The sequence below is a fragment of the Lepisma saccharinum genome, chromosome 5 (genome assembly GCF_977018435.1).
Source record: "Lepisma saccharinum chromosome 5, izLepSacc3.1, whole genome shotgun sequence".
Classification (NCBI taxonomy): Eukaryota; Metazoa; Arthropoda; class Insecta; order Zygentoma; family Lepismatidae; genus Lepisma; species Lepisma saccharinum.
Genome location: NC_139233.1, coordinates 10,910,153 through 10,933,057, shown reverse-complemented (window position 1 = coordinate 10,933,057; position 22,905 = coordinate 10,910,153). Strand labels below are relative to the sequence as shown.

At 37.8% G+C, this 22,905-nt stretch overlaps 1 protein-coding gene across 1 annotated transcript in view; it reads right to left on the bottom strand.

The window, feature by feature from the left end:
* Positions 1–22,905, bottom strand: part of LOC145988213 (venom allergen 5-like) — a 58,056-nt gene that overhangs the window by 7,831 nt on the left and 27,320 nt on the right. The window contains exons 3-6 of the mRNA XM_083123057.1: positions 6,620–6,775; positions 2,790–2,871; positions 2,181–2,313; positions 801–1,018 (exon numbers count right to left, since the gene is read on the bottom strand). Coding sequence (XP_082979183.1) covers positions 801–1,018; positions 2,181–2,313; positions 2,790–2,871; positions 6,620–6,775 — 589 coding nt within the window. The remainder of the gene's footprint in view (positions 1–800; positions 1,019–2,180; positions 2,314–2,789; positions 2,872–6,619; positions 6,776–22,905) is intronic.

Sequence of the window (22,905 nt, the reverse complement as noted above, 5' to 3'; positions counted from 1 at the left end):
CTAGGAATTAGTTTATTCTGGATTACCTTAGGACAATTACTTAGCTCTTCTGGTCAGAAGGCTTATGTTCTCTCGGTTCTATGCTCCTGGTCAGGAGATATAACTGAGAGGATTGTGATTGTCTTAGGATATACCAGAATTCGGGATCGGTCGATAGACTGTTAGTAGTCAACGTTTGTGTCCCTGGTCAGGGAACACCTTTTCTTATCCCGTGGTCACGGATTAATTTTCAGTTCTCTGGTCAGAGGCTGAAAAGAGAAAAGGAAGTTGGATACTTAACTGGATATCGACAGAACTTAGTGGGAAAAAGGATTGTTGATTGCTTATAGAATCTTGGTCAAGATCTATAAGTACATTGAGAACCTTTGACCTAGAATTACGAGGAACCTTACATCGAGGATTGAAGAAGCCGGAATAACCCGAACCTTGAGCCGAGGAGACTCCAGCCCCGAAGCGATACTGAGTGTGAAGCCGAGGCTCAATAGACCCATCGAACCAAGTACGATCTAGGGCGGCTCGTTACAATACTTACATTTTATTGCAAAAGACCAAGGTTACAACCTTACAAGTTCAGTGATAACTGACAGCTTTGAGAACACAAGAATATGAAGACGAAAAATTTCCACAGAAAAGCAAGGGTAAAAATCAAAACATGCAGATGCTATTTACCCTATTAACAGGGTGGAGCAAACTTATCATCGGTGGTAGCCGTTTTCGCTGACGTGGTAGGATTTTTGCAGACACATTGTCGTCAGCTGTTGTGACGGAAAGTCAAAATAGTTATTAAAACATGAACTCACGGCAGAGTGCGTCGGTGCACGGCTCCCCAGAACAAGCGGAGCAGGCAGGTCCTTGTTGGTACAGAGGTCGATTCAAGAAATTCCCAGCCGGTCCGTAGTTGCAGGAAGCCAAGATGACTGGGGGCCCCGACGCCTTCTTCTTAGCTGCTGCGCAACCGACTGCGTAGGTGTCGGCCCAGACAACTTGGGTGTAGTGTCCAACAACTCCTTTGTGGCCACTGCGAAGAAAACGCATCTTTAGTTGCATCCAGAACTGCACACATATTTGGAAAAAGAGGGCTCTACAAACCTGCTGGTTTAGGACTGACAGTGGGAAATGCAAAGAAAGCTAGAAAAGAGTATGTAGCTTGACTTCATCGTAGTGGTTAACGCTGTAGCTTTGTATTCAAGAGAGTCCGGGTAACATTGAAGGTGAGGACAGAATACACTGATTCGGATCCCACTTTTTATATTGCATGTAGACCCAGCCTGTCTTATCCCATGAACATCACGGGCGTGCGCAGATTAATTTATATGGGGGTGCCTTAAGGGAAGCTTTAATTGCCTATCTGGACAATCTTAACCTAATTGTCATAAATTCGTCTTTTTTCACAGAAACTATTAGGTATATGAGGATGAAACTACAACATTATAGTTTCTGAGGATTCGTTATCACTTTAGCACAGGTTTTCCTATCGCTGTGACGATATTTATATTATTAAAATAATGAAAGTAAACAACTGAAAATCAATGTTGGTGCAGAATAACAAACTTTAACAAATGTAATACAATATAAGGCTGTGTATCTGCACAGGCAGGCATTAGAACTCTATAAGGGGATTTAATAGAGTGCTTTTTTGTAATTTCCACATTTAGATTGCACAAATTCATGCGACTTAGCCTTTCATAAATGAGCATATAATTCGCAATAAACTCATTACAATAATGGAATATATGGACTTTTTTACTCATATAAATTAGTTATATCTTTGTTTTAGTAATAATAATTCGTGGATGTTCTAAATTTAGCATGCAATGAGTTGGAGCTCATTTACGTTAGGCAAGTCTAGGAAAATCCTTTTACTTTAGGATCCAGAGAAGACACATAGTTGGGAACTTCCCCACGTCACACATTTTCAAGTTAACAATTTAAGTGTTGTAAGGTAACTGTTGATACCGTTATCTCTTTTCCAAAAAAGTAACTGTTGTTTCTACTTACTTTTAATAGCAGCTTGTTAGTTAGAATTCCTCGAAAATATAACTCTTACTTGTATCTAATTACTTCCAAACATTGTTAAATATGTAGGACTGTATACATAAGAGGATTGCATAAGCCCACCTTTATGGTCATTTCGTAGCCACCCATAAAATAACAAACATACATATTCAATACCAACTTACTAAGTCGAAACGAGCTTGCTGGCACCATTTCCTGCGAAACCCTCCACCTCCTTGTACCAACTGAGCACCACCGAAGTCCAGTTCAGCTTCTTCCCCGCGCTGAAATAAGCGTTCTGGCCAACGGAAAATCTTTCTGGAAGGTACAATATATAGGCTATGAATTATCTAAGTAAAAAACATAGTCTCAATGCATTTAAGTTCGCAGACGTGACACGTCAAAAATGCATTCATACGATAGTCATACATGTGCAAATCAAATGAAGAAACAAGAACATACTTTTAAATCTCGTTCTGATATGGTTCTTGGCATTGTGATCAAATTTTATGTATCACCTGGTTACAGTTTCGATTCTCATCTCTACTTATAGTAGCGTGTTATATTTATTATATTTAAGCTACTATGGTAGATAACATCTTCGGGTGATATCTTGTCATATTTTAAGTTTTTTCACTTAATACTAGACTCTGCCCCGGAGATCTGTCAAGTACGTCTGTCCCCTTCACACGTTCATTGGTCGAGCACTCTTGTGTCACTACATGTGCAGAGACTTGCGCGTAGTTGCATGTAAATATGTTGTAATACTACATATAATTGAAGAAGTTCCTCACCAACATTCCTGCATGTGTCGTGTGCAAATACGCATTGTCCAAGCCATCTGTCGGTAATTGTCGCCAACTCGTCATCCCATATCTGAAACACAAAAGTACCTCGCATTAGCATTACTATTTGTTAATCTTGCATGGTCTATGAGTCATTCCATGCCAAATCAACACAGATATGTGCAATTTCCAACCTGACCATCTCCGATTTTCATGAAATTTGGGGAGTTGAAACTATGCATGGAACTTAGTAAGTATAAAAATTTTTAGTCTCGTGTGTCTTGTAATTGTTAAATTATTCAAGGTCAAAGTTAGCAGAAATTGCCCTTTTTGAGCCCGCTTAGCTATACTAAAAGTCCTCCTCCGTAGTCGAGCGGGTTAAGGCGTTCACTCGTCTTGAGATCGTTCGCTGCGGGACGGCATAGGTTCGAACCCGGCTCTGGTCTGAATTTATTCGGCCTATGTATAGGGCCGGTGGCAACCCACCATCGTGAGGAAATTGGGGAGCTCCGAGTGAGTGAGCGTAATCCGGTCGAGACGACCTACTATAACGGCTGGGGGTACGTCGGGCCGACCCCCCGACTATTCCAATACTGGTTGAAGATCTCCACGCTTAGAGGTGACGAAGGAAAGTGTGGGAGGGAGACCGGCAGTCGGTAGGTAAGCCAAGGCCCTTCATGGGCTGTCGCGCTAAGGATTATTATTATTATTATTAGCTATACTAAATGTGCTGTAACTCCGCCACTATTTCGCCTAGAAAGCTCAAATAAAGCTTATTGTACAGGGAATTGAACAAGCTTTCCAGTGATATATAACAAACCCACCTTTCGATAAAAATATAATTTTGTCACGTGACCTTGACTTTTGACCTTGAATATCTCAAAACATGTCATCACCAAAAATCGTGAAAAAATATATTTGGTCCCTCATGCCATACTCTAAAACATATCAAAAAATCATTCTGGGACTGCCATGGGATCAGAAGATACAAAATAATATGTTTAACTATGTGACTGATAAAAGCCTCATTACATGAACTATGACGAGTCAAAAGTCCTTTAACACCCCCTACAAAATGTAAAGAAGTTATCCTGGTCATGAAACAAATAGGTTAGGCACAGGGAGACCTCTAGCTGTGTGTGTCAAGCGCAGGTCCGGCATATTGTTGACCGCCATATTGAATTCAACGCAAACATTTCAAAGGAAAGTGGGTGATGTGAAATATCAAATCAGGTTACAATTCCACGAGAAATGAAGCAGCGAAGGTTTTTCCAAAATTATTACTTCATACTTGTAATCATTTTCTCCTTTTCGAGGTGTTAAAAACAAAGTATTTAGAATGCTCCTAACGTGTCAGGAACTCGGCGAGATCACGCTAATATCTTGGGACAGAAAGAAGTATACGCGCCATTGCATATGATTTTAATCAGCAACATTCACCAAATACTGGAATAGTGGAGAATATTGGGAAAAGTATCTCAAACAATTACGTGACACTTCCTTTGGAATGAAAAATTCTTCAGTAACGATGCTAATTTTTATGTTCCTGGTAAAGTTAATAAAAATTATACGCAATACCTGTGATTTGATAATCTACAATAGAGAGATCCCAGCCGAATGGATATTGCTGGTAAGCTAAGGTGTGGTATAGTGTATGGAGAACTGGAATGGTTGGTCCATATTCAACAACGGAACCTTAAATGGTGAGGGCTTCTTGGATGTGTCATGTTAAGTGAACAGGTTTTTCATCCTTGCTTACGGGGTATGGCACTTTTCCAGAGTTTTGAAACAGGACAGTGTGTGACCACACTATGTGAACATTCTTCATGGTAAATTTCTAGGTAGATTGATGGGCAGATGGGGATCTATTAAAAGGCCTTCACATTCCCCAGATCTAACATCTTAGGAGGACTTTTACCTTCAGAAACATTTGAAGAGAATGGTGCATGCACTAAAAGTCCCTGATATTGACCATCTGAGAGAAGGCATAGTTCCTGCTTGCGATGTTGTTGCACCTGCTACATTGCCAAATGTTCTATGTGAGTGTGAGAGACGTCAACGAGTGTGCTCACAGGAATATTGACAACACTATAATGTGCATATATCGTAAGTGAAAGATATGCGTATAACGTTTTGCTGCCAAAAAATAAGTTGGGAAAACCTTCGCTGCTTCATTTCTCGTGAAATTCTAGTCTGATTTGATATTTCACATCACCCACTTTCCTTTGAAATGTTTGCGTTGAATTCAATATGGCGGTCAACAATATGCCGGACCTGCGCTTGACACACACAGCTAGAGGTCTCCCTGTGCCTAACCTATTTGTTTCATGACCAGGATAACTTCTTTACATTTTGTAGGGGGTGTTAAAGGACTTTTGACTCGTCATAGTTCATGTAATGAGGCTTTTATCAGTCACATAGTTAAACATATTATTTTGTATCTTCTGATCCCATGGCAGTCCCAGAATGATTTTTTGATATGTTTTAGAGTATGGCATGAGGGACCAAATATATTTTTTCACGATTTTTGGTGATGACATGTTTTGAGATATTCAAGGTCAAAAGTCAAGGTCACGTGACAAAATTATATTTTTATCGAAAGGTGGGTTTGTTATATATCACTGGAAAGCTTGTTCAATTCCCTGTACAATAAGCTTTATTTGAGCTTTCTAGGCGAAATAGTGGCGGAGTTACAGAACAGTTAGTATAGCTAAGCGGGCTCAAAAAGGGCAATTTCTGCTAACTTTGACCTTGAATAATTTAACAATTACAAGACGCTCGATACTAAAAATTTTCATAGTTACTAAGTTCCATGCATAGTTTCAACTCCCCAAATTTCATGAAAATCGGAGATAGTCAGGTTGGAGGCTGTGTTGATTTCGCATGGAATACTCCTATATAATTTATATAATTTTGTTCCAGCGCCTCTCCGATGGCGTAGTGGTAACCGTCGCCTTGTACAGTCACGGACACTTCTGGGTTGTAATGATCCCATTGAAAGTCAGTGTGAGTTGCTACAACCCAGAACTGTCCATGACTCTACAGTACAGCTGGAATGGAGCATGGGAACATCAAACCAGGTGGCCAAATTCAACTAAGAATCCTTCCACGAGTTGCATTTCAGGTCAAAATTATGATTTTTCGTAGAGTTGTACGAGACATGTTGTTTCTGTCTGGTGACAAAGTTCTGGACTGCTAGTGTTCTTAACAAAAAATATATCGCACTAAGATTTCACCTTTTCGGTTAGCTCCTAATAGTCGTTGTTCGTACATCCCTTATTGGTCACAAACAATAGAATAGCATGGCACTACTAACGAACTTCGATTTTTACGTTGAATAATTTCGTATCCTCCTTTCACATCCAAAATACGTATCCAAGAAAAACAAATCACTCTGGCTTTAAGCATTAATTAATTTTTATGGCTAAAAAACTGACAACCAAAATTATTTTGAAATATCTCAATGGAAGAGGTTTCATAATGCAAAAATACTAATTTTATTTATTTATTTATTTGTTGAAATTTCCAGAACAGCAGAAGCCATTTTAAACCGAAAAAAACAGCAGTAAAACAGTAGACTAGTGTTAAGAAAGAAAAAACACTCACAAAACAAGATAAAATGAAATAAACAAGCCTAAACAGTACCAAGGAAAACAGATCAGTTTCACAATAGCATTACTTATGTATATGTTTTCCAAGTTGGTGATAAAAGACGAATATGAACTGAATATATCTATTTGGTTTGAACTGTTGTACTGATTCTGTAGCCTATGGATAATAAACGTTGGAGTTGCTTCAACGAATCCATAAGCTCGCACTTCATTGAACAAGGCCCTTACCATTTTCCTCATGTTGCTGGCAGGTGGCTGAGGACCTGGCGACCCTTTCGTCTCTTCTCCCCTGGCAACCTTGGACCGCAGAGAATTGTGGATCCTTAGAATCTCTTTCTTGTCCTCCTCGGACAACACCAGAGGCTGGCAGTTGGTAGCAGGTCCCTTCATCAGAACAAGAAGAGGTGAATGGTATTAAATGACAAGTATTACTCGATTAACTCAAAAATTAATATTAGCTAACTTTTTATGCTTAATTTTCTTTGGCAACTAGTGTAAAACGTGAATGTGTGTGTACCATGGATTTAGTCAATTAATTCAAATGGTTATCAGTTATCAGGCGCTGCTGGTCCTATAGCGCACAAGATCATTGAATCCCCAGTTATGTTCGGTATTCACTTCGAGAATGAGCAATAAATAATGTATTTTCCATTGAGCTAAAATTCTCAGATAATAAGTAATGTATTTCTGGCCGTAACAGGACGAATTATTTTGCTACAAGAGAAACCGAGAGTCAGCCGCACTTGGGGCAACAGGGATTTATGCAGAATTTTCCATCTGGGGTTGTAATAAGTTCGTATTTAGAGGGGTTGTAAGTGTAAATTTAGTGCCAAAGCACCATTAATTAGACCTTAGTGAAAAATTTTAGGGGGGTGATGAGGAAATTTGGGTGTGTGTGGAAAAATCACTAGAACCACAAGACAACTCCTATCATCGTGATAGCATCTGGCGGCAGGTGGAAGTTCGAGGTGGGTATACAGTGAATTACATACAAACGGATACTCCTGAACATAGGCGTAACTAGCGAGGGGATCCGGACCCCCCCCTGACCTTGACCCGACTCCATTGGGGAAGGTTCGGACCGTCCCTACATTCAAAGGTGGGGCGTGAGAGGGTCCTAGCAAAATCAAATAATGACGAGTCAAATTCGTCACTACCTTCGAAAGACGAATATAAAGAATGAGAAATCTGGGAATTTCTTCATTCTTCAATCTTTGTCCATGTGAAGCGCATCTGTTTCGGCTCGAAGTACAGACCAAATACATTAATTCCCGTTAGTCCGTGATATTAGGGAACCCAGCAGTTTTTGGTTGCGATTCGAGAATTCTTCAGCAAACCCTGAATTGTGCACTAATCTCTCTCTAGGAACCCCTGCAGAAAAGCTGCACGTGAGTCAGACAAAGTTCTTGAAATTTCAAGTGCCTCAGCTAATCTCTACTCCCTTTTGAAAATTTAGACTTAAGGCCGAATCACACGGAACTGAATACCCAGTTAGTTGGCGCTGAACTGGTTACCTGCCCGGATGTGATGGCTGCCTGGCTGACTGCTTGACTGGTTTGTTGGAATATGACATGTTCTAATTGCTACTGGCTCTCCTCGACTGGATTCTGTGGAACAGCCAATCAGAGCAAAGTTTGGGCATGTGAAGATAACAGTGATTTATCCACACCCCCCTAACACCCCCCCCAACACCCTCCCAAATTTTGGTGAACACCCCCCCAAGCAGAAAAGTGGAACACCCCCCCCCCTACAGGGGGGGTGTGTAAATATGGATGTTTATATAAACAATAGAATGACAATACTTCAACATTAACAGAAAGGAATCATTTGTAGCTGAAGAAGCGTAGTCCAATGGGCCTTTCGATCAATTGAAACCAAAGTGTCAAGGAAGGAGGGTGGAATGTGCAGCATGGCCATTTCCTGGAAACACTAGCTTCCTTGAAAAGGCTTCGGTCAGCTCTAGGGAAGGAACACTGCCATCTGGAAAATGTCAAATTGACCTCTCACCCTCCTTCCAGGGAGCACATTCCGCGCACAGTGTTGACAGTTCAGCGTTTGAATACCTTATATATTTCTTAAATACGTTAGAGATTCGTAAATTCAATTATTCAACCCCTGAGTCAATAAAATTGACATTTTGTTGCATTTTCCTTTCGATTCTTTCATGTGAAAAATGTACGATAAAAGTACGGGAAGAAATTCAAAGATACAAGCTCGACTCCTTGTAGTGAATTCTCTTACTATGGCTAGCAACACTATTTTCTGTAACTTGGCGAGATGAATGATTTTGGAGTGGTAGAGAAAAGAACAGTCGAATGCCCTTGGCCTTAGGTCAGTCTCAGTGTAGCATCTCCGTTCGTGTGTTGTCGCTCTGTTTAGTGAATAACAATGTCTGAAACTTTACTGCAAAACTGTCTGACGAAGATAGAGAAAATGAAAAACCAGACAGAAAGAAACCTAAAGTGGTGAGTAGAAAATCAGTGACACTATATGTAGGTATAATTTCTTCCAACCGATATTCATAAAGTACGAATATAAAATTTACTGACCGAGTATTCGATATAAAATGGCAAGTATTTCATGAAGAACCTAAGTGATTCATTTACGTATATAGTTGATGACCATTTATGTGGCTCCAAGAGTTCTTACCTTTGTAAAATAAATTATATACTATTAGAAAGAGAGTTGTAAAAAGGGGAGGGTCCACGTGGGGTACTTGCCTGGGCACTAAGTACAAATGGGGTGCCGAACAAGCAAAACAGATAAAAATATAAAAGCGTTAACATCGTGGTGCCCTGTGAAATTACTGGCACCCTATTAAATTAAAGTTATTGTCAGTTTGCAAAGATATAGCTTTAGTAAAAAATGTCTTTCTCTTTGTATCTAGTCGGTTCCCTGACATAATGACATGTTTAATTTTATTCAACTTTCCAGAGGAAGCAAAGGAAGTGTAAGCAGGCCCGTAGCAAGAGGGGTGCCCCCCTAAGAGCCTGCTTTGCCCCCCTGTGAAAAATACAGAACACCTGGAATTCTCACTAATCTTTACAATTACACTAGAAACATGACAAAGACACCTATTGATTTTGTGATTTATGAAGGTGTGGGGGATTCAGTATAATGTCGTATCAGGATTGAGGGGGGCAAAAATATCGTTTTTAGTAATAGTGATTCATGTGGTAAAGAGAGGGAGTGGATATTTGATTTTTGTTACTTTGCGTTGCTTTTCTGCCACTTAAAGATAATCACAACAATGAATGATGACGTGAAATTGATGAAGATACACTCATAATCAGTGCCGCAACCACAGGGAGGCAGGGGGCATTGTCCCCTCCCCCACCATCCTGACCTTGGGCGGAAGTCCATTCTAGGGGAAGCAACCATTGAAGTAAAAAAAAAACAAGACTAGGAGAATCTAAGAATAGCAGGACAATTGGATACTCATGATGGAATTAGTTTTTACGAGTTCCTTTCATTTTTCTTTGAGACGGCCAAGGGCACTTGCAAGGGGCAATTGCCCCCTCTCGATTTCAAATTTTATACAAATAAAAATACATTTTATAAACTTTTCTTGCTCGCTTCGCTCGCAATATCTTCTATTCTTATAGTCCAAGTTCAGAGCCATAGCTATGGAGCGGTGGGAGTCGGCCCTGGGAGCCAAACGATCTATATGAAAAGAAATGTTAAAGAGAATGCCATGGCGCCCCGTAAAATTATTTGCACCCTATTAAAACAATTTCTTTCTATGAAACTTAATATGAAATATTAATGATGACACTGTAATCCAAGAAGTCATTGATCAATCAAGGTATTCCTATTTGTTTGTCAGGTGTCAAAACATGTATTTCAACTATAATACAATACAATTCACACAATATTTTGCAAAATGGTTAACGTAACCAGTAGGCAAACATTGTCTGTAGTGAAGCTAGAGTCTCCCCTTTAAAGGAAATAGAGTCCGTGGTGGACTAAGGGACCCATGTTTTAGCAAGTACAAAAAAAATGTATTACAAATTTTTACACAATTCATCAAAGTGTAGATAATATGTAACCATTATTATTTAATTATTTCGATTTTTCTTGCATAATACAACACAATGGTGTTATTGGATTCTCGTTAGATTCCTTTGTGTGGAAAAATCTTGCATACTGGAAACTAGAGGGAATCATTATGAAGCATGATTTATAAAGGACTCCCTTAATCAGTTCTGCAGAGAGGCCCATTAATCGGCTATTAACATTATCAACCTGTAAATATCAAGTAGATACAGTTCCTATTAGCCTATTTATATTCTTTGGCAATCTGGAAAGGTCATTATCGAAAAAATGCCATTTGATGTTGCTCGAAGTTGTTTTTTTGTCCGTTGCAGTTTCAAGATATCATCCCATTTCTGTTACTTATCTCTTTTGGGGGAGGAGTCAAGTACCTCTGTGTACCCTGCTATATCCGCCAATGCGACACAATATATTAAAAATTTGCCCCCTCTAGGATTGACTTTGCCCCCCTTACAAAGAATTCCTGGCTACGGGCCTGAGTGTAAGGAATTAAACATAAAATAAATTTAATTTACATTAAGTCCCAAATTTATATCTGACCATAGGCGCACCAGTGAGGGCATGACGGCGCTTGCCACTGCCTGCTAGAAAACGTGGAGAGAGAAAATTTGTTTGGTTCATTGTGCTCTTTGTGTTGGATAGTGAAATAAATGCTATTCAATTTTTAAATAATTGAAAATAAAGCATTGCCTCAATTTAGAAGTGAAAAATTCCTTGCCTTCCTTTTGCATTTAACATGCCATGCGTTTATGTGCACATGTTATTTCACTTTCTTTAAGGCAAAGAGGCACTTGACTCCTAATTCCCTAGAGTCTCTCATTTAGTATTTGAAAGATAAACTCTCAAAAGCGCCAAGCATATTTTCCAAAGTTTTGTAAGGGTATAATGCATATGAATATTATTAATTAAACATAGCGACAGTATCCCATGATGTTTACTCTTTACAAATCTTGCTTTGCTCGTTCGGCATCCTCTTTACCTCACCACATGCCCCCTGCCCCCTCCTGTTCTAACAGTTAAAAAATATGCATGTATAATTTTTAATAGTTCTATGGAGCGAGTGAGTTCCAAATTCTGCTGGTGTTTTCAAATATCTGTTTAAACGATGATTCAAAACCTGAAATAAAGTAATGAAACTCGATATACGTATTGAGAGCATGGCCATGAAGACGTTAAATATAGTGGGAAGTTGGGATGCACGTTTGATAGATACCTGATATTGCTTTTGAACGAAATCGGTCAAGGAATTTCATATTGAAGTCTTCAACAAACGAGCAAAGAAAGATTGTAAAGAGTAAACATCATGGGATACTGTCGCTGTGTTTAACTAATAATATGCATAATCAGTTTGCAAAGAAATAGTTCTAAAAATTTCCTTGCTCACTTCGCTGGCAGTGTCATAATTTATTTAAGTCATATTATATCTGTATTTATTACTACTACTTCAGACAGGCAAGTGCGCGCACATCCATGCAATGCATTCTCACTGATATTTCTATTGGGCAGCCCCAAGTTGAACTCCGAGTTACACCTACGGCAAGAACGATACAAATACAGTTAAAATATTGCGCAAGTGTTCCTAATTTCTTTATAACTAGCTTAAGAATTCCATGAAATGATTCCTGGTAATAATATGTTAAAATTTTGTGTTTTTTAATGTCATCCCTTGTGTTTTGTCTAACGGTTGATGAAATGAAGTACTGAACATTATCGGAAGGAAAGCAATACTCGAAACGTTAAACTGAAATGTTAACATTAATCTATTTTCCATCTTTTTTCTTCTGAAATGTTACGTGAAGAGAAGGGAGGGGGGTTTAATCTCTAGAAACATCCATGAACAAATTGAATTAGGTTGAACATTTTTAAAATGGTCCAAAATATGCACTTAACTTCCCCAAACTTACACCCCCCCAAAATTTTTCAACACCCCCCCAAAGGAAAAATCCTGGATAAACCCCTGGAAGATAATCTGTGAGTTTGCAAAGGGGAGTTTTTTGTCTGTGGTTTCCGAGTGTTCGCAGTGTTTGTTTTTGTTTCTCGATAAAAAAAAAGCAACGAGATGATGTGCAGTACATTCGTGTTCAGTTTATTAATATTTAGGTATTTATGCAAAGCGATGAGATGTGTACGTGACAAAAAAAAAAAAAATTGGCCGAAAATGAAAATCCTTATTATTACAAGTGTATTAAATTAATTGTTTAATTTTTTAAAAAAATGTCAATGAATCCTGCGAATCTCATGTATGAATATTGAATATGCATACCCGAGTTAATTAAAAAGCTTGTTCGGTACGCATTGAATACTATATAGTAGTGGGATTTACAATATTATTGGCGCGATAAAGTATGAACCCCCCTCAAGCAGATTTGCCTACACTTAAAACAAGCTCAACATGCCCATATGAGCTTTTTGCTCAAGTGTGCAACCCTGTCTAATCCAAGATTTTTGTAAAAATGCCCTCAAAAATTTCCTGAGAAAGTATGACCCCCCTCAGATTGATGTGCCTACACTTATAAAAGGCACTTCTGTGAGATTGTTGTCCATAATCCTGTCAAAAATATGCTCCTCTTGATATTTTTTTTGGCCACACTTAAAACTAGGCCAAGACACACCCACCTACACACACATATACACATACATACACACCCACCCACACCCACACCCACACCCACACACACACACACACACACACACACATATTGATCTTGACCTTGACCTTGACCCTGACGTTGACGTTGACGTTGATGTTGACGTTGACCCTGACGTTGACGTTGACGTTGACGTTGACGTTGATGTTGACGTTGACCCCGACGTTGACGTTGACGTTGATGTTGACCTTGACCTTGACCTTGATCTTGACCTTGGCCTTGACCACACCCACCCACATACACACCTACACCCACCCACACCCCACCCACATACACACCTACACCCACCCACACCCACCCAGATGTTTTCAATGCGGTCCGTGCTTAGGGTATATAAAGAGATTTTGCATTGCATATCAGCCAGTATTGTAAGAGCTGTTGAAGAGTAAGGTTGTATTGTTCCAGTGCTGCTTATATTTTTTAAACACAAAAATATTGCAGATTTGTATAAATTGAATTACAAATCACACTGCTGAACCCAACTGATATTTTTTATTAAGTATAGAGTTTTGATTTGAACCCCAAGAAATTTTATATAAATACCAAAGCCAAAAATATTAACACACATACACACACACACACACACACACACACAAATCACACTGCTGAACCCAACTGATTAAGCATAGAATTTTGATTTGAATCCCAAGAAATTGTATATAATAAACAACAACAAAAATGCCAAGTCAAAAATATTGTAATCAATGCAAAAAAAATATATCCAGCCCCAATTGGGCTAAGCACCAAAAGATTTGTAATCCAGACAAATACAGAACTCCCACAAAAATATGCCCCAAATGCCATAGAAAATATAGCATGGAATATTTCACATATAAACATAAAGATACTTGCTCTGCACAGTCATCAATATTGCCCCCGCAACCATCTACATCTGGTCTGAAAAGAAAGCATGAAGCACCTGTTAATGCTGGACCTGCGAAGCAGCCACGCTATGCACCCATCCATAGCAGTTTTAATGCCCAACTTAGGGATTATCGGTTTGTATCAGAGCCAAGATGTGACATTAAGAATTTTTTGAACAGTGTAAATCCTGATGTGCAGGCAATTCTAAATGCACAAAATGGCTCTTATAAGCTGTCCCTCAAATTGTTTACACAATATAAGAAACCAAATGGCACAAAATTTACACAGCCCCACATAACAGAAACTGTACCTGTATATTCAAATGCAAATTCAGACAAAATAATAAGCAGTTTGATAGATCAATTAAATATTAAACATTCTGAATTTGCAGCAAAAGAGTCAGGATGGAGCCTATGCGGATCTCCACACAAGTTATATGTTAATATTTCTGAATTCAGCCCATTACAAGGATCCACATATCTGCCATTACCTGCCAATATTAAAAACAAAAGAGCCGTGGTTAATATTGAAAATAATGATGAGAAATGCTTTTTGTGGTGTATTTTAGCTGCTTTGTTTCCAGTTTCAAGGCACCCTGAAAGAATAAGTTATTACAAACAACATGAACATGATTTTGATGAAGCAATGGAGGGTTTAGAATATCCAATGTCTATTCAGAATATTGATAAATTTGAAAAAAAGGCCAGGAATATCAATGATAAACAATTATCTATTAATGTATTTATTTGTTCCACTGGCCGTGGCAATTGCTTGATAGAACCTCTCAGAATCAGTACAATTAATGATGATTCTGCTGTCCCGATTGATCTGCTCTTAATTGAAGGGGATGATACACACCATTACACTCTGATACATAATCTTGAAGCTTTAGTGAGAACACAACTAGACAAATCCAATACAATATTCAAGTTGTGTAGAAGATGTTTAAGTGTAATTGATGGTCAAAAAATGGTGAATAGGGTTCGGGAAGTGAATGCAGAAATTGCTAAAAACAAGTTAATTGAGCATCTGAAATACTGTGGCAACTATAAACCTGTTCATATGGTGATGCCTAATCCAAGTGAAAAAGCAAAATTCAAAAAGTTTGAAGCCTTGTTGGAACACCCAGCATATATTGTCTGTGATTTTGAATCAAACCTCAAACCTCTTGCATTCTGCAATCCAGATCCTGAAGAATCTTCAATTACACCATACCAGCTACATGAACCTTCCAGCTTTTATTATGTGATTGTACAGGATGGTGTTGTTAGTAAAGAATATTCATACATGGGAGCAGATGCCATCAAAGAATTTGCACATAGAATAGAAAATGAGTGCCATGACATAGCATCTAACATCTTATTAAAATCAAAACCTATGTTGCCTTTAACAGAGAAACAGATTGAAGATTTCAACAATGCAGAAAAATGCCCGGTATGTGATTCTGAATTTTCAGATACAAAAATCAAGGTGAAACACCATTCTCATACAGATGTTAAATTCAAAATGGCCCTGTGTAATAGCTGTAATATTAAGATCCAGAGACCAAAATTTGTCCCAATATTTTGCCATGGAGCATCCAATTATGATTTTCATCATTTGATCAGATATGAGGGGTTTGACAAGCAGAATTTAAATATTTTAGCTGAAAATGATGAGAAATATATATCTATTAGCAAAATAATTAAAGTTAATGGTGTTCCTATTCACATAAGATTTCTTGATTCCTACAGAATTTTATCTGCTAGCCTGGCCACACTGGCCACTCAATTATCTGATGATCAATTCAAAATCACATGTGCTTTGTTTCCAAATCAGGACCTGAAATTAATTAGGCGGAAGGGTGTATATCCATATGACTATGTTACAGATTTTTCTAAATTTGATGAGTGTGCTCTGCCACCAAAAGAACAGTTTTACAGCAAAATCAGAGCATCTGAAATCACTGATGAAGATTATCACCATGCCCAATTGATGTGGAACAATTTAAAATGCCAGACATTTGGTGATTATCACATGGCTTATTTAAAACTTGATGTGACCCTCTTAGCTGACATACTTCAAGCATTCAGAAAATCTTCAATGCAAAATTATGAACTGGATCCAGTGTATTTTTACAGTGCCCCGGGCCTAGCATGGGCTGCAATGTTTTTAAACACTAACATACAATTGGATCTTATCCAAGATCAAGACATGTATCTGTTTATGGAGCAATGTATAAGAGGAGGCATGGTGCAATGTTCTCAGAGATATGCCAGAGCAAATAACAAAGATATTCGTGATTATAATCCAGCACGGCCATCAAATTATATATTGTATGTAGATGCAAACAGCCTGTATGGTTATGCCATGATGGATAAACTGCCATGTGCAGGGCTTGAATGGGTTGAAGATTTCAATATTGAAGATCTTAAGGATTTTGATGACAGTGACTATGGCCTCTTCTTAGAGGTTGATCTGACAATTCCTGATGATTTGCACAACAAATTTTCTGATCTGCCCCCAATTCCCGAGGTTAAGTGCTCACCTGGCTCTAAACAGAAGAAATTGATGATGACTCTGGAGCCAAAACAGGGCTATGTTATATATTACAAAAACCTCCAGTTCCTGATGCATCATGGTGTTCAAGTGACCAAAGTTGGAAAAGTTTTGAGGTTCAGGCACTTAAAATGGTTGAAGCCATATATTAATACAAATACAGAGCTTCGAACATCTGCAATGAGCCAATTTGATAAGGCCTTGTTTAAATTGATGGTCAATTCTGTGTATGGCAAAACTATTGAAAATGTCAGAAAACATACCGATGTTAAAATAATTACTGACCCCAGCCTGAGCAAAAAATTGGTTACAAAGCCTAATTTCAATTATAGAAGAATTTATGAAGAAAATATGGCACTTTTCAACATGAAAAAACAAAGATTAAGTTTGATAAACCTATTTATGTAGGGGCTGTGATATTGGAATTGGCCAAATTACATATGTTAAAATTGTATTATGATGTGTTGAAACCTTTTTATAAGGATCGTGTAAAATTGATGTACATGGACACGGATAGTTTTGTTCTTGATATTAAAACAGAAAATGTTTATCAAGATATGTCCCAGCCTGAATTGCTTGAATATTTTGATACCAGTGAACATACAAGGATTCAACACCACAACAAAAAGGTGCCTGGCAAGTTAAAAGATGAGACACTTGGTGGTGATGTTATTGTGGCATTTGCTGGGTTAAGAGCCAAGATGTACAGTTTTGAAACACGTAGTGGTGTTGTTGCCAAAAAGGCCAAGGGCATTGGCAGAGTAACTGTTGAAAAAGAGCTTGAATTTGAAGATTATAAAAATTGCCTCAAATCATGTAGCACAATCAAAACATCAGAATCCAGAATCCAGAGTGTGGATCACTTATTGACTAGCAATATTGTAAGAAAAGTGGCTCTGGACCCACATGATGATAAGAGATGCATTTTATCATGTGGCATACATACTTTACCATGGGGGCATTGTGATTTGAAAAATAGCAATCAATGCCCAAACACAGAGCATGATTTGAAATAAATAAACATGCCTATGAACTTATTTGGGTTCAAAAAACAGGCTATTATGGACCTGCCAACACCACAACCCTCTTCTGATATGATATCTAAACTAAGTGGCTTGTTAATTATTCATCTGAACAGCATACTTACAGATATTGATGATGAAACAGGCAAAATATTGTACATATTTAACAATAATTTAAATCATTACCAATTACCTGTAGGTGGGCAATTGCAATTTATTACAACCCCTGAGGGTGATGTTAAAATTTCAGTAGGGAGAAATATTTACAGAATTAAGCACTCAAACATGATTTCTGGCACTGTTTATACTGTTTCTGCTGGTGACTGCTTATATATTGAGGTCCCTGGATCATATGACAAGCTTATACCTTTTTTTATAGAATTAAGAATCAGATACTCTATAATAAATAACCATTAAAACAAAAATGCCTAATGATATATTTGGCCACACAAGACATGAAGATCACAGTGATGAGATTCTGATGCTTGATGTCAGAGTCAAGAAATTAAGAAGTGATTTACAAGCTTTACAAACCACACTCAATGCCAGTCTTCAATTAGAAATTACAAATTTGCAATCACAATGCATGGACCCTCTTCTTAAAATTGATTCTGAACTCAAGTTGCTGCTTCAGAAATATACTGATTTGGCCACATTGGATAATTTTCAAAGTTTAGAAGAAGCTGTAGCAGCTCTTCAAGCCAAATTTAAGACCCAGGCCACCAATTCTGAGCAATTGAAACAACAATTGGAAGAGCAAATAAATAATGTCCAAGCACAGCTCCAAACAATTGTCAAAAGCATAAAATCACAAGAAGATTTTGATCTAGTGATTTCCACTCTAAAAGAACAGATTCAATCACTCCAAATACCTAATCTGGACCCTCTAAACAATGCCATAGCCGAGGTTAAAGAAAAAATTGAGACACTTGAAAATTTTATGAACAATTTGCCATCTTCTGATGCTTTAAGTGCAATAACTCGGAGTGTAGCAAATATTAAGCTGCAACTTGAAACATATGAAGATTTTGGAAAAATTCAAAGCACCATAACCCATCTTGAAGGTACAATAGCAGCAGTGCAAAGTGATTTGGCAAATGTACAAGAATCTCGCCTGCCCGGGATTGTAGATACCCTTGTCAGTGTCCAGCAACAAATCACAAAGCTTGAAAACCTCAACACTGAATCTAAGCTATCTTATTTTCATCACTTGATCGATGATATCCAAACAAAACTTGAAATTTTACAACAATCCACACCCTCTCAGGCAGATATAGCCCTGCTCCAAAATGCTATGCAAAATGTGGCTGATGCTTCTGAATTAAACAATGTAAAATTGGCACTTGAATTTTTGCAAAATACAGTATCAAATCTGCCTACATCACAGGAACTTAAAAATATTAAGAGAGCAGTGAATCGCATATTGAAATCAGAAGATATCAAGAATATCCAGGGAGAGATCAAACATCTCACTCAGACAGTGGCCACTCTACCAACAAATCAACATATTAATGAACTGCATGCCCTGTTTGAGGATATCAGAAGACAGGTCCATGATCTTACTGCTCAAAATTCAAAATTGGCAATTGTTGAAAATTTGCAACAAATTGTAGCTAATATCAAGCAACAGCTAGGGACCATGGAATCCAATCAAGCAAATGCTCTGTCTGTTTTTGCCACCCAGCTTCAAGAAATTGTGCAACAATACAAGAAACTTGCTGTGGACATAAGAATCAAGCCTGGGCACGATGAGATTGTTAGGACTATCAATGAGCACCTTGAATCTGTAACAAGCAGATTGCTCACAGCAGAAAAGGAAATAACAGGCATAATCGAGAATCCAAAACATTCATTAATTCTTGAATTGTACAGCATCCCCAACAAAGAATATGATTCTCCATTTACACCAGGTGGCAAAATATATATGCTGTCCCCTGCACAATTTTATTACCAATTTTTTGTTGGGGGCACATTGAGACCAATCAAAATCAAATATTGGCTTCAACCACAGGCACACCACTACCCCACCTTATCAATAACAAATGCTGATAACAAAGTGAAAATCACCAGTGTAGAATTAGAAGATTTTACAGACCCCAATACATTGGAAACAGTCTATGCTGAAGATGATGGCTCTTTGGAATTTAAAATACAAATAGGGGACAAATTATATTTAGAAAATCCTGCAGTTTCAGCTGCTGAACACCCTATAGTTGCAATATTCTTGTTTACATATTATGTCTAGAAAAATTATTGTTGATGAATTACACAGACAGGCCCGACATAATTTTCAGAGACTCCCAGTAGTCACAAAGGGCATAGATGATTTATGGCAAAGCGACTTGATTGAAATGGCAAGTGGACAGTTGAAAAACTTAGACAAAATCAACAAGGGCTACAAGTATCTACTCACTGCAATAGACACATTTTCAAAATTTGCCTGGGCTGTGCCACTCAAATCCAAGACTGGAACATGTGTTACAGAAGCCATCAGAACAATCATCAATCAGAGTGGAAGATCCCCGCGCTATTTGCAAACAGATAATGGCAAAGAATTTTATAATTCAGTGTTTCAACAATTTATTAAAAGCCAGTCAATACAACATTATTCGAGTTACAGTGATCTCAAGGCCTCAATTGTAGAGAGATTCAACAGAACCCTAAAAAATCTTATGTATAAACAATTTACACTTCAAGGTAATTATAAATGGATTAATATTCTTCCAGAACTTCTACATAAATATAACAACTCGGTCCATTCTACAATCAACATGAAACCCTCTGAAGTAACTTCATCTGATGAGCAAAAATTGATCAGCACTGTTTATTATCCTAGATACCAGCCAACAATAAGAAAAGCCAAATACAGGGTGGGTGATCAAGTAAGAATCAGCAAATATAAGCACTTATTCAAAAAAGGCTTTACAAGAAACTGGAGCACTGAATTATTTACAGTGGTTCAAGTTAAACCCGGGACCCTTAACACATATATAATAAAGGATCACCGAGGAGAAATTCTCAAAGGCAGGTTCTATGAACAAGAGCTCAGCAAAACTAAACAGCCTGACACATATCTCATAGAAAAAATCATCCGCAGAAAAAGCAACAAGTTACTTGTCAAATGGCTAGGACTCCCAGAACACAGCTGGATCGATGCAAACAAAATAATAATATGAACACCTGGGATGTTATAAAGAGGCTGCCAGAACCTGAACAGCAGAATAAGAGAAATGGCAACTTGCTGCCTGATAATATTAGGTGTCTTATTGTTGGGCCATCTGCTTGTGGTAAAACTACACTAATGATTGATAATTTTTTATTGGCACCCAACTGGTTAGACTGGAAAAACAGGCACTTGTATGTTTTTTCTAAGAGCTTGGAACAATTAAAATATCAGCAGCTGATGAAGCTATATGATGGATTGGATATTGCCACTTTTGAACCAGATGTTAAGCCACTTGATGAATGTCTCGATAATTCTGTTGTTGTGTTTGATGACATTATATTGGATAATCAAAACAAGGTTAGAAATTTTTTTACACAGGGCCGACACAAAAACATTGATTGCTTCTACCTGGCACAGACTTTTTCAAAAATACCGAAGCAACTGATCCGAGACAACAGCAATTTTATATGTGTGTTTCATCAAGACCATACCAACCTCAAACACATACATGATGAATATGTAGGTGGGGACTTGAGCTACAATGATTTTTTCCAAGATTTGCAGTAAGTGCTGGAACCAGGACAGTTATGGGTTTGTCACAATTGATATGACAAGAACATCCAATAGTGGCAAATACAGAAATAAAATCAACAATTTTCTAGACATTGAAACATATATAAATAAACATGAAAAGGCCAATCATTGATGATCTTAAATTAAGAGATTATCTTGTAAAAAGATTTAAGGGATGGAAATCAGAGAACCGGGGAATTTATGAAAAACACAAACAAACAGAACAGCCTATAATTGATGCTATTGGTGAATTAGGTAAAAATATCAAAACTGTTACAGAGCAAAATCAAAATTTGATCACAGAGCTTGTACCTGTAGCTGCAAGGAACATATTAGATTATCCATTCACTCCACTTTCCAGTATTCATACACCTAGTCCTATTGCTCCTAGAAGAATTGAAGCCAGTCAGGATCCTATTGAATTGGGTCTTCTTGCTCAAAAATATTTAACCACACCTAAAGACAATAAAGATGAGGTATTTGGCTTATATGCTGACACAGAGCGTGATGGTAGCATCATTCATAGAATTGGCAATTTCAGAGTAACATTTATGGGAGATGATCTGATTGTATATTCAGAATCTCATCTTGGAGAAAAAGGTGCTTTTGTTAAGTACCCCGGAACACCTGGATTGTGGGAACTGATGACTAGGAAAAGGCCTGGCAGCTATACAGATCAAGATTATGAATATTACAAATATTAATAAAATCAGATGCTCTATACCAGAACAATGATCCCACACAAAAAAGAGTCAAGTCAAGCAGTGGGGCAAAATACAACAATTTAATCAAGCCCATATGGTCACAAATCAAGACTGGCAGTGGAATCAAACAATACAACACCCTGCCCAAAGAATTTGTGTGGGTTGATGATGTCAGGAAACTTGTAGATAGGTTATTGGTGATAGCTGGGGAGGAAAATGCTGGCAACAACAATTTTTACAATGAAAAGGTTGGAATTATGGACATGATAAGCACAAAATTGTCTAATTTTATAGTGAATGACACTAAGGGGATTGGATATCTCATAAAAATTATTAATACTCTACCCCCCAAATTTTGGAATATTTCTGAGGGTCGGGGCCTTGTTAATGACATTATAAACAAGCTGCCATTTGAACTACACATTCCAGGCTATCAGTATTGTGGTCCCGGCACAAAATTGGATCATAGATTAAACAGAGGTGATCCTGGTATTAATCCCCTAGATGCTGCTTGTAGAGACCATGACATAGCATACAACACACATTCTGATCTTGACAAGAGACATGTTGCAGACAAGAAATTAGAAGAGGCTGCATTTGGTAGATTTGTAAGCAAAGATGCTTCTTTAAGTGAAAAAATAGCAGCATTAGGAACCACCATAGCTATGAACACCAAACAAAAATTGGGGTGGGGGTTTAGAATATGTATATAATAAACCTACAATGAAGGCCAAGGGTGTTATGTATCAAATACCTTATGCAGGTCTCAAATCTCTTGGGCCTATTGACAGTCTTTTAACCAAAAAGCAGCGCAAGAAAAAAAGCTCTTGTATTGCAAAAGGGCATGGTATGAAATTGTTACTTAGTACCCCCCAATTAAAAAAATTACAGCAATCAAGAAAAAAATCACATGTGGGGGGATTTATATTTACCATCCCTGCCATCT